This window comes from Symphalangus syndactylus, chromosome 4 (genome assembly GCF_028878055.3).
Source record: "Symphalangus syndactylus isolate Jambi chromosome 4, NHGRI_mSymSyn1-v2.1_pri, whole genome shotgun sequence".
Classification (NCBI taxonomy): Eukaryota; Metazoa; Chordata; class Mammalia; order Primates; family Hylobatidae; genus Symphalangus; species Symphalangus syndactylus.
The window spans coordinates 43,230,698-43,243,332 of record NC_072426.2 but is presented as its reverse complement, the minus strand read 5'-3'; the positions used below and the strand labels follow the sequence as shown (position 1 = coordinate 43,243,332).

Sequence of the window (12,635 nt, the reverse complement as noted above, 5' to 3'; positions counted from 1 at the left end):
AAAACTGAAGGCTTTTCCTGTAAGACTGTGAAGAAGACACAGATGCCCACTCTTGCCACTTCTTTTTTTTTTTTTTTTTTTTTTTTTTTTTGAGACAGAGTCTCGCTCTGTTGCCCAGGCTGGAGTGCAGTGGTGCAATCTCAGCTCACTGCAACCTCCGCCTCCTGGGTTCACATCATTCTCCTGCCTCAGCCTCCCAAGTAGCTAGGACTACAGGCGCCCACCACCACGCCCGGTAATTTTTTGTATTTTTAGTAGAGACGGGGTTTCACCATGTTAGCCAGGATGGTCTCAATCTCCTGACCTCATGATCTGCCCTCCTCAGCCTCCCAAAGTGCTGGGATTATAGGCATGAGCCACCACACCCGGCTTTTGCCACTTTTTTTCAACATATTACTGGAAGTCCTACCCAGAGGAATTAGGCAAGAAAAACAAATAAAAGATATCCAGATCAGAAAAGAAGTAAAATCATCTCTGTTTACAGATGACATGATCTTAACATAGGAAACCCTAAAGATGCCACACACAAAAATTCTTAGAACTAATCAGTTCTGTAAAGTTACAGAACCCACACTGAACATAAAATCAGTTGCATTTCTATACATTAACAATAAACTATCCAAAAAGGAAATTAAGAAAACAGTCCTAGCTCATGCCTGTAATCGCATCACTTTGGGAGGCCGAGACGGGAGAATCGCTTGAGCCCAGGAGTTCAACACTAGCCTAGGCAACACGGTGAAACACCATCGCTACTAAAAACACAAAAATTGGCCGGGCACGGTGGCTCAAGCCTGTAATCCCAGCACTTTGGGAGGCCGAGGTGGGCGGATCACGAGGTCAGGAGATCGAGACCATCCTGGCTAACACGATGAAACCCCGTCTCTTCTAAAAATACAAAAAATTAGCCGGGCATGTTGGCGGGCGCCTGTAGCCCCAGCTACTCAGGAGGCTGAGGCAGGAGAATGGCGTGAACCCAGGAGGTGGAGGTTGTGGTGAGCCGAGATCGCGCCACTGCACTCCAGCCTGGGGGACAGAGAAAGACTCCGTCTCAAAAAAAAATAATAATAAAAAATAAAATAAAATAAAATAAAAACACAAAATTAGCTGGGTGTGATAGCACCTGCCTGTAGTCCCAGCTACTGGAGAGGCTGAGATGGAAGGATCACTTAAGTCTGGGAGGTCGAGGCTGCAGGGAGCCATGATCACACCATGACACTCCAGCCTGGGCAACAGAGCCAGACCCTATCTCAAAAAGGAAAAAAGAAAAAAAAAAAAGAAACAAAATGAAAACAATCCCATTGACAACATCACCAAAAGGAATAAAATACTTAGGAATAAACTTAACTAAGGAGGTGAAAGACAGGCATACTGAAAACTATAAACACTTACGAAAGAAATTAAAGAAGGCACAAATAGATGTAAAGACATGCTGGTGTTTGTACTGTGCACTTTTCAAAGTGTTTGCATAGATGGTATCTTATTCGAGTCCGATGCCAAATCCGTGCAGTAAAAAGGGCAGGCAGAATACCTGCCAACACATGAGGCAACCAAGGCCCCAAGAGGACTGGATGAGAAGCTGGCCACTCAGCTGCTTAGTGACAAGGGATTAGATCCTAGGTGTCCTGCATGGCTCCTGAGGTCTTTCTCAGATGTCAGATCTGCCACTGAACAAGCACCATGGGCACTCCGGTAGGCCCATGGGGGCTTACATCACCCTTCCAAGGCGCCACCATTCCAGATAACCATTGACGAAAGATAATGCATACTTCAGGCTGGGAAGTATCTACCATGTATATCATGTAAACAGGATTATATATATAATCACATACACGCACTTTATTGCATAATACTCTTCAGTGACCTCAGGCTCAGATGCATGAGTAGAGTACTCAGGGCCCATTCCACGTCAGCTCCTCTGCAGGCCCTTTGTGCCAACACCCACCTCCCGCTCCATGCTCCAGCTGCACCCGGAAGCTTGTGGTTCCCCATGTGGGTCATACAACTGGGACACATGTCCCCACTCTCAACTTAAAATGTGCTTCTCACTACGCTAACATCTACTTATTCTGCGTATCTTAGTTTAGGCATCACTTCCTCTAGGAAGTCTTCCTTGAATACACATACACATATACATGGGATTCTTGATCAACTATCCTTTTATTGCTCCCTATAACTGTGTATCATTTATTCATCCATCTGGTCCCTAGACTATGAGCTCCTTGAGGTCTGGGCATAAGCCTTTTGCCCCTCTGTATGGACCAACCTGTCAGGCTGGGCAGAGGGTAAATGCTCAATGCATACCTAACAAATGACTGTGAGCGCAAGGGCAGCCCAGCACGGTGTGGGTGCTTCAACAACTGTGTAGCTTCAGTTGCTTGGTGAAGGGTGAATGGTATTAGAGAACCAATATGTCTGGGCAGTACTAAGAGGAAGGTATACTTCCCCTGTTTGTGGAAAGTATCTTAAGCAACTTCGGTGTGAGCTTCTGTCTCTTCTTCCCGAGGCCTCCTGACACAGATGACTGGGAGGCTGACCCAGGTGAGGCCAGGGCCAAGATAGGTGGGAAGGCTTAGCCAGTCAACAGAGTCAAAGTGAGCAGGAAGCCGTTCACATCTAAAGAACTAGACCCCAGAGAAGTGAGAGGATAGGCTGGGGGGCTCCCAGCAACTTAGCAGCAGGGTTGGTTGCAAACTCAGACATCAGAATCCCGGTACAGGCTCCTTCTCCGGCACCAGGCACCCCTTGGGACCTGGGCTGAGGCACAGGACAACACACGGCTGTGGATGTGACCAGCACTAAGCACAAAGGACAGGACAGAAGGACAGAGGTCTTGAACATAAGTATATGCCAGGCAAGCAATGATTAGCACAGGCCTTAACAGAGACAGGTTTGCCTAGTGAACAAGAATCCAGACCCATTCTCTTCTTCCTCCATGCTGGAAATTGTCTTGTATTTGTTGTTTTCCTGATGCTGACTCTGAACCAGGTACAGGCTGAAGGCTCTCAGGTACCTTATCTTCAAAACAACCTGCGAAGGGGCCATTGTGTCCTCATTTGTACCCATGTAGACAATGGAGCTGAGAGGGGTTAAGGAACTAGCTCAAGGACATACAGCTAATAAATGGCAGCACAAAAAATCGAACTCAAGGGTGGGGCGTGGTGGCTCATGCCTGTAATCCCAGCACTTTGGGAGGCCGAGGCAGGCGGATCACAAGGTCAGGAGACTGAGAACATCCTGGCTAACACAGTGAAATCCTGTCTCTACTAAAAATACAAAAAATTAGCCTGGCGTGGTGGCACGCGCCTGTAATCCCAGCTACTTAGAAGGCTGAGGCAGGAGAATTGCTTGAACCCAGGAGGAGGAGGTTTCAGTGAGCCGAGATCGCACCACTGCACTCCAGCCTGGGCGACAGAGCGAGACTCCATGCAAAGAAAAAAACAATTGAACTCAAATTTTCTTCACTAACCACAGTGGTTCTGGGTCATCTGGAAACTTTGAACTACAGTTTCCAGTGACTCCTCAAGTCTCACTTTTGCTGCCTGTAACTGAAAATAATTTTGCACTGGTGTTTTTCAGTAGGAATGCGCATAAGCGGAAGGATATTGAAAAGGCCCAATGCATAATACAATGAGAAGGTAGGTAACTTAATGTGTTTAAAAACAGGCCAGGCACGGTGGCTCATGCCTGTTATCCCAGCACTTTAGGAAGCAGAGGCAGGAAGCCGTTCACACCTAAAGAACTAGAGGCCCAGAGAAGTGAGAGCCCAAGAGTTCAAGACCAGCCTGGACAACACAGGGAGACTCCATCTCTACAAAAAAATAAAAATAAATTAGCCAAATGTGGTGATGGATGCCTGTAGTCCCAGCTGCTCAGGAGACTGACACGGGAGGATCACTTTAGCCCAGGAGTTCAAGGCTTCAGTGAGCTATGATCGTGCCACTGCACTCTAGCCTGAATGACAGAGTGAAACCCTGTATCTAAAAAATAAAGCCAGCCAGGTGCGGTGGCTCATGCCTGTAATCCCAGCACTTTGGGAGGCCGAGGCGGGCGGATCACTTGAGGTCAGGAGTTTGAGACCAGCCTGCCCAATATGGTGAAACCCCGTCTCTATTAAAAATACAAAAATTAGCCGGGCATGGTGGCAGGCGCCTGTAATCCCAGCTACTCAGGAGGCTGAGGCAGGAGAATTGCTTAAACCCAGAAGGTGGAGGCTACTGTGAGCTGAGATTGTGCTACTGCACTACAGCCTGAGCAAAAGAGCAAGACTCCATCTCAAAATAAATCAATAAATAATAATAATAATAAAGCCTGGCCGTGCATGGTGGCTCATGCCTATAAGCCAAGCACTTTGGGAGGACAATGCAGACCGATCACCTGAGGTTGTGAGTCTGAGACCAGCCTGGCCAACATGGAGAAACCCCGTCTCTACTAAAAATACAAAATTATCCGGGTGTGGAGGCAGACGCCTGTAATCACAGCTACTCGGGAGGCTAACGCAGGAGAATCACTTGAACCTGGGAGGCGTAGGTTGCAGTGAGCCGAGATCACGCCACTGCACTCCAGCCTGGGTGACAGAGTGAGACTCCGTCTCAAAAAACAAAAAAAGAAAAAATAATTCCGAATAGTGGTTATCTCTGAGAATCGAGGCAGAGCTGACTGGGAAAGGATAGGAGGGAACTTTCTGGGGTAATGGTAATGTTCTAATCCTGCTAGGAATGTGGGTTACACACATGTATGTATTTGAAAAATTTATCAAATAGTAAATTTAAGATGTGTGCATTTCCCTAAATATAAATTTCACCTACAAAATTCCATTAGCCACGAAGTGCTATAAGATGTCCTACTGTCATTCAAGGTAGGACTTCAGAAATAAAACAGAATAGGAATCAGACCACTCCCTTTCCTTACCATTTGTACACACTCCCCCAAACCATTCCCTAAATCACAGAACAAATAAGAACAGTGGTCCAGAGACTTGCCCAATTCTTGCAGCATCAGGCACCAAGTACCCTAGCACTGTTCTTGCTCTCCCAAACCAGATCCCAGGATAGATTCTGAAACCAGTCAACATCTAGCATTAGTGCAGATACTACACTCTACATTCCTAGAGTACTTGCAATTTTGCCTGAATATTTCTCCGTGATTGGAAGGCCATGCTCAGAGGGGTTTGGGGGATCAGGTAGGAGGAGCACGAGGAGAAGTGGAAGATCCTCCCATCACTTCCCTTTGGCCAACCTGATGTGCCTGATCTTCAGCACTTCCCAAAGCACAAAGAACTCCTGCCTAACTAAAGGCAGAAACTGCAGTACCAAAAGGAGTCACTGTGGGATGGAGAAGATTGTGTGCACCAGCCAGCTTCCAGAACACGGTCTCCCACTCAGCCATCCCCTCTTGAACTGGATGTGGAAAAAGAGCCTGACTCTATTTCCCTTGAGCAGAGGCAAATCTGAATGAAAGATGCATTAAAACACAGAAGTGGGCTGGGTGCAGTGGCTCACACCTGTAATCCCAGTGAGAAGAGAGACAGACCCTCTCATATTGTTTTATATTGTTTTACACTCAGAAAAAGAAAGAAAAGCGAAACTAAAGGCAGGTAGCCCGGTGCCTAGGAACCAAACCCGAAACCAGGCCTGGGCCTGCCTCACCTAAGCCTGGTAGTTAAAGACCACCCCTGACCTAACGGGTTATGTTATCTATAGATTCCAGACATTGTATGGAAAGGCATTGTAAAACTTCGTGGTCTGTTCTGTTTCACTCTGATCACCGGTGCATGCAGCCCCTGTCACGTACCCCCTGCTTGCTCAATTGATCATGACCCTCTCACATGGACCCCCTTAGAGTTGTGAGCCCTTAAAAGGGACAGGAACTGCTCACTCGGGGAGCTCGGCTCTTGAGACAGGAGTCCTGCTGATGCTCCCGGAGGAATAAACCTCTTCCTTCTTTAACTCGGTGTCTGAGGAGTTTTGTCTGCGGCTTGTCCTGCTATACCAGTACTTTGGGAGGCTGGGGCAGATGAATCAACTGAGGTCGGGAGTTCCAAACCAGCCTGACCGACATGGAGAAACCCTGTCTCTACTAAAATTACAAAAAAACTTAGCCGGGCATGGTGGCATGCGCCTGTAGTCCCAGCTACTCAGGAGGCTGAGGCAGGAGAATCCCTTGAACCCGGGAGGCAGAGGTTGCAGTGAGCTGAGATCGCACCACTGCACTCCAGTCTGGGCGACAGAGTGAGACTCCGTCTCAAAAAAAAAAAAAAAAAACACAGAAGTGGCTGGGCGGGGTGGCTCATGCCTGTAATCCCAGCACTTTAAGAGGCAGAGGTAGGAGGATTGCTTGAGCCCAGGAGTCTGAGACCAAAATGGATAACATAGCGAGCAAGACCTGCCTCTACTGAAAATTTTTTTTTAATTAGCTAGGCATGGTGGCACGCAACTGTGTTCCCAGCTACACAAGAGGCTGAGGTAGGACGATCATTTGCACCCGAGGTCGAAGCTGCAGTGACCCATGATTGTACCACTACACTCCAGCCTGAGTAAGACAGCAAGACTCTGTCTCAAAACAAAACAAAACACAGAGAAACACCTAGAACAGTACCTGGCTCATGAATGAATTCATGAAGCAAGTATTTAAAAAGAGCCACCAGCACTTGGTGCTTTCTTTTTTTTTTTTTTTAAGACATTCTCACTCTGTTGCCCAGGCTGGAATGCAGTGGCACAATCTCCACTCACTGCAACCTCTGCCTCCCGGGTTCTCCTGCCTTAGCCTCCCAAGCAACTGGGATTACAGGCACGTGCCACCATGCCGGGCTAATTTTTCTATTTTTAATAGAGACGGGGTTTCACCACGTTGGCCAGGCTGGTCTCAAACTCCTGACCTCATGTGATCCGCCCCCTCAGCCACCCAAAGTGCTGGGAATACAGGCAAGAGCCACCAGGCATGGCCTGGGGCATTTTTATTCAGTGAGAAAAGATGAAAGGCCCTGCTGGGGGTGACAGGGTGGAGACACCCCAGCTATAAATTTCAGAAGGGAACAAACTTGCTTGGCCAAGTGGCCGCCCACCCCCACCGTTAATCTTTCCTGTCCCATTAGGTGTATTCTCAGAGTAGCAACAGATTCTTCCGAACAAATAGAGGTGCTTCACCTTCCTGCAGTACCTCCTTCCCCAGTGGCTCAGCTGATTAGGCAGCAGTCTCCCTCCAGCTTCCAGAACTCACTCTTTCATTTGTTAATGCCACTGGCTAATGAAAAACAGAAAACAAAACATTTGAGCCAGGTGCAGTGGCTCACACTGGTAATCCCAGCACTTTGGGAGGCTGAGGGGGGAGGATCCCTTGGACCCAGCAGTTAGAGACCAGCCTGGGAATCAGAGCAAGGCCTCGTCTCCACTTAAAAAGAAAAAAAAATACAACATTTGAGGACTGGAGCACAAAAGCAGAGTTAGCCCCTTGTTAATCAAGCTAAAGATCCAATGTCTCTCTTTTTAGAGCAATACTCTCTGCCTGGGAACTACTTTTTTTTTTTTTTTTTTTTTTGTTGAGACAGAGTCTGGCTCTGTCACCCAGGCTGGAGTACAGTGACGCAATCTTGGCTCACTGCAAGCTCCGCCTCCCGGGTTCACGCCATTCTCCTGCCTCAGCCTCCTGAGTAGCTGGGACTACAGGTGCCCGCCACCACGTCCGGCTAATTTTTTGTATTTTTAGTAGAGACAGGGTTTCACCGTGTTACCCAGGATGGTCTCGATCTCCTGACCTCGTGATCCGCCCGCCTCGGCCTCCCAAAGTGCTGGGATTACAGGCGTGAGCCACCGCGCCCGGCCGGGAACTACTTTTCTTACCAGAGGAAAGGTAAGGTAGAGAGAATGAAATCAGAGAGAACTAAGGCACAAAACTTGAAGAAAACATAAACCTCTGCATGACTTAAGTTCAGGTCTACACCTGGGGCTCCAGTCACTCCAGTTGGCTTGGCTAGGGTGCTCCCTCCTCTTACCTTATAAGTCCCAGGTCTTATAAGACCCAAGGCAGCACAGCTGGACTTATAAAGCTGACCGCCATCCCTCTCTCCCTGCATTTTCTGCCTGAGCTGGCCAGCAATACTTCCTATACCCTAATGCTTTTATGCAGCAGTAGATTAGCCTTTAAAAAAACATCTAGCCAGGCCGGGCTCGGTGGCTCACGCTTGTAATCCCAGCACTTTGGGAGGCCGAGGCGGGCGAATCACGAGGTCAGGAGATCGAGACCACGGTGAAACCCCGTCTCTACTAAAAATACAAAAAAATTAGCCGGGCGTGGCGGCGGGCGCCTGTAGTCCCAGCTACTCGGAGAGGCTGAGGCAGGAGAATGGCGTGAACCCGGGAGGCGGAGCTTGCAGTGAGCCGAGATCGCGCCACTGCACTCCAGCCTGGGTGACAGAGTGAGACTCCGTCTCAAAAAAAAAAAAAAAAATCTACCAGGCGCAGTGGCTCATGCCTATAATCCCAGCACTTGGGAGGCCGAGGCGCGTGGATCACCTGAGTCAGGAGTTCGAAACTAGCATGGCCAACATGGTGAAACCCCATCTCTACTAAAAATACAAGAATTAGCTGGGCGTGGTGGCAGGCACCTGTAATCCCAGCTATCGGGATGCTGAGGCAGGAGAATTGCATGAACCCAGAAGGTGAAGGTTGCGGTGAGCTGAGATCGCGCCATTGCACTCCAGCCTGGGCAACAAGGATGAAACACCGTCTCAAAAATAAATAAATAAATAAACAAATATCTATAGCAAAGAGATCAGATTGACTCTTTGTGTCCTTTTCTAGCATTTTGCTCTTTCCTACAAAATAACAGTGAGAATGGAGCAACAACCTGCAATAGTCCACAGCAGCTCTTTCCCCGCCCTCCTGGAAGCCAGTGCTGCAAGAGGCAAGAGAGCAAGCTGACACAAACTTTCAATTCCTTTTGGGGAAAGCAGCTTCTTCTGCCTTCGCCACCCTCCAGGACTCCAAGGTAGCCCAAGAGCTGCCTCTTCTCTTTTGATATGAACCTAGGGACCCCAAGTTAGACCAGAAATCGGCAATTAGCAACACTATTCAAAGCAAAAGCAACCCCTTTGTCCCCCATGTGTATCCATCACTCAGCATCAAATAAGATCTTTCTCCATTTTGCTCCTCAAAATGTCCTAATGGGTGGCTTTGTCCAAATCCCAGCTAAATGTTCAAATTCGTATCAGGACTCATTAAAAACTTCAAAATATGTCCTTGCCATGGTCAAGGCTTAAAAAAAGGAATAAAAATATTATAAAGAACAAAAATCGCCAGGTGCGGTGGCTCACGTCTGTAATCCCGGCACTTTGGGAGGCTGAGGCGGGCAGATCACTTGAGGTCAGGAGTTCGAGACCAGTCTGGCCAACATGGTAAAACCCTGTCTCTACTAAAAATACAAAAATTAGCCAGGTAAGGTAGCGGGTGCCTATAATCCTAGCTACTCCACAGGCTGAGGCAGGAGAAGCACTTGAACCCAGGAGTTGGAGGTTGCAGTGAGCCAAGATTGTACCATTGCACTCCAGCCTGAGCAACAGAGAGAGCCTGTCAAAAAAAATTAAATTAAATTAAAAATAAAATTTAAAAACCTCAAAATCATTCCTGCCAGGAGACCCAAGTCAAGGGTGATGACCCGGGGGAAGTCCACTGTGTTGCACACCCCATAGATGGGGTCATAGTGTCCACTGCATCCTGAGTTGTGCTATGAGGCAGCATTACCTACTGGGCAGAAGAGAATGGGAGCAACAGGTGACATGTGATACATATTTCAGACGGCAGCAAACAGCACCAACACAGACACCAGCATTTACCACTGCTTACTGGGGCATTAGTGGCAGCCCGTGACTTAGCACAAGCCCTCTCTTATTTCGTCCCCAGGTCTAGACCCCCCACCCTGCATCCCACTCCCTCTCTGCAATATACTCTATGCTCATCCTTTGAAAGGGGGGACCTGAGAATGTAACCACTAATTCAAACCAGAAAAACTGAGGATGCAGAACTGAAAAGAGTTTTTCATCGAGCCTGTCTGAAAGACCTCTTCGCTCATGAGGATTTTGGCTTGGCTACCTGGCTCACTGCTCTCAGAGCCAGAAACCTATTTTCTTCACTCCTGCAAGTAAAAGGAGAGGAAATGCGTACATGTGGTTTTGCAAAGAGCTCTTTTCTGAGCTTAAGAAAAACGGGTGTGGGTTGGGGAGGAGAGCGAACAGAGAGCATGGAGGTGAGAAGTGAAGGTTGAAAGCACTGGCTGCTGGGATGTGGTAATACCATCTCTGAATGGATAGTACAGTTATCGGTCACGTGCTTGCTTCTTGCTGCCCTGTTTTCAAATCCCTGGAAATTAAATAAGTGCTTTTTTTTTTCTTTTCTTTCTTCTTCTTCTTTTTTCTTTTTGAGATGGAGTTTCGCTCTTGTCACCCAGGCTGGATGCAATGGCGCGATCTCGGCTCACTGCAACCACCACCTCCTGGATTCAAGCGATTCTCCTGCCTCAGCTGGGATTACAGGAACCTGCCACCACGTCCCGGCTAATTTTTGTATTTTTAGTAGAAGCGGGGTTTCACCGTATTAGCCAGACTGGTCTTGAACTCCTGAGGGGTTTCAGCATGTTAGCCAGGCTGGTCTCTAACTCCTGAACTCAGGTGATGCACTCGCCTCGGCCTCTCAAAGTGCTGGGATTACAGGCAAGGGCCACCGCGCCTGGCCAAACAAATGTTTTTTATTTGCGGCTCCTTCTCCTCGGGTGGAAGAGGATGATTTATGGACTGACACAGAGGGGTTCCTTGGTAAGAATGAAAATTAAGCGCTGAACAACTAGTGACTTGTCAACACACCATCAAAGGGCCCTTGCAGCCTCACATAAATGCAGACAAGAACCAGGCTGTTACAGGGAGCTGACACACCTGCCTGGGTTTAGTGCCCAGGGTCAGAGACCACTCACGGGTGCAGTGGTTTAGTTTCTCAAATGAGAAGCTATTTTATGAAAAAAGGCAAAAAGCTGCTGTTGTCTAACAAACAGTTAAGTCTGAAAAGACTGGGAAGGTGGAATCCTGTCTATTCGGCTAAAGGGATGAGACGCTACTTATTTGTTTTCCCCAAGAAGTTAACGACCCCAAAGCTGCTAGGTCCCGACCCAAGACCACCACACTGCAGGACATGAAAACCAGAATGCCGTCCGCTGCAGATCTATAGTTCAAAAAATAATAATAATAAAGCAGCCAGATTTGGTAAACTCTGGCCATTCCCCTGGGATACCCTTCCTAACAGCCCCGGTGGAGCCTAGACATTGGCCCCTAGCCCAAAGCCTCTCTCTATCCAGAGCATCACTTTTCTAAGCACAAAGTTCCTTCTGTGCACTCCACGGGCTTTAAGAGTTGAGGAACGGACGCAGCCCGGAGCCAGTCCTAGCAGAGGCCAGGCACACCTTGGGGACTACAGCGGCAGTGTCCTAGCGGGAGGGAACGTCTCCGGGGCGTCTTGGCCCCCCCGGACCGGCCGCCCAACCGCAGCCCCCGGGCCCTCAGAGCAGCACCTAGCCTCTGTGGCAGAAGACGGGGCCGCGCTCGCCCCTGTAGCGCGGAGCTCGGAGCTCACAGCTGGCGCGGGACGCCCCTCCCCTCCGGGTCCCGCACTCACCCACCGCCCTGATGCGGAAGCCGCGCGGCGGCCGCAGCGCCCGGCGCCGCCAAGCATCGCGCAGCACTTGCAGGCAGGCAGGGGGCGCGCGCACCAGCAGCACCCCCCGCCGCAGCCAGCCCTGGAAGGCCAGCCGCGAGGCGGCGCGCGCCAGCCGCGCGTTCCAGAAGCAGCGCGCGTTGGCCCGACGGAAGGCGCGGAATACCGCGCGCCCACCGGGCTCCTCCGCGGCCCCCGCCGCCCTCTGCGCCTCCAGCCGGCACAACACTAGCGCCAGCGAGCCCGGCGCCAGCTGCACGGGCCGAGCCATGCTTTCGCAGGCGGCCGGGAGCCCGCAACCCAGGGCCTCGGCGAGCGCGGCGGCTGGGACGCCGCTCGCTCGGCGGGAGGATCGGCCGACTGCGCGCGAGTCCGCGGCGCTGGCTGCCGGGGGAACGGAGCTCCAGGGGGCGGGGCCGACTGCGCCTGGCGGGCCGGGGGTGGGGCGGCCCTGCTTAGGCCGGCGGAGCGCTCTGGAGGGGATTCCAGAGCCCAGCGTTCGGCTTCGTTCTCCACACCCGAGCCCAACTCGGCCCCCTGGCGATGCCCTCGACTTCCAGCCGCCTCGAGGTCCCGAGGTCCCCTTCCCCCAGGGGCGCGCTCTGGGGCTTTTCCAAGTCCTGGGGCTCTCCGCAGCTCCCTGGAGAGCATGACTGCGTCCATCCGCCGTGCAAACTGCAGGGCCAGGAGTTCCCAGGGCGGGGAGACTCACCTTCGACCTGGCTTTGGGGCTGTTCCAAGTTAGCAGCCACGAGGAACAGCCTGAGGGTGTCAGCGGGGGCCTGGGAGGTGTGGGGGTTGAGCAGGAAACCTAGGTTTGAGTCTCAGTTCTGCGCCTAAGCTAGTTGTTTGTTTCTATTTTTGTTTTTTGAGTCGAGGTCTCGCTGTGTTGCCCAGGCTGGAGTGCAGTGGCTATTCACTGAGTTCTGGGCTCAAGAGATCCTC

At 50.3% G+C, this 12,635-nt stretch overlaps 1 protein-coding gene across 2 annotated transcripts in view; it reads right to left on the bottom strand.

The window, feature by feature from the left end:
* Positions 1-12,081, bottom strand: part of STOX1 (storkhead box 1) — a 67,075-nt gene extending 54,994 nt beyond the window's left edge. For both annotated transcript variants that reach the window (XM_055274516.2, XM_055274518.2), the window contains exon 1: positions 11,652-12,081. In XM_055274516.2, coding sequence (XP_055130491.1) covers positions 11,652-11,961 — 310 coding nt within the window. In that variant the 5' untranslated portion in view covers positions 11,962-12,081. The remainder of the gene's footprint in view (positions 1-11,651) is intronic.
* Positions 12,082-12,635: the final 554 nt, after the last annotated feature.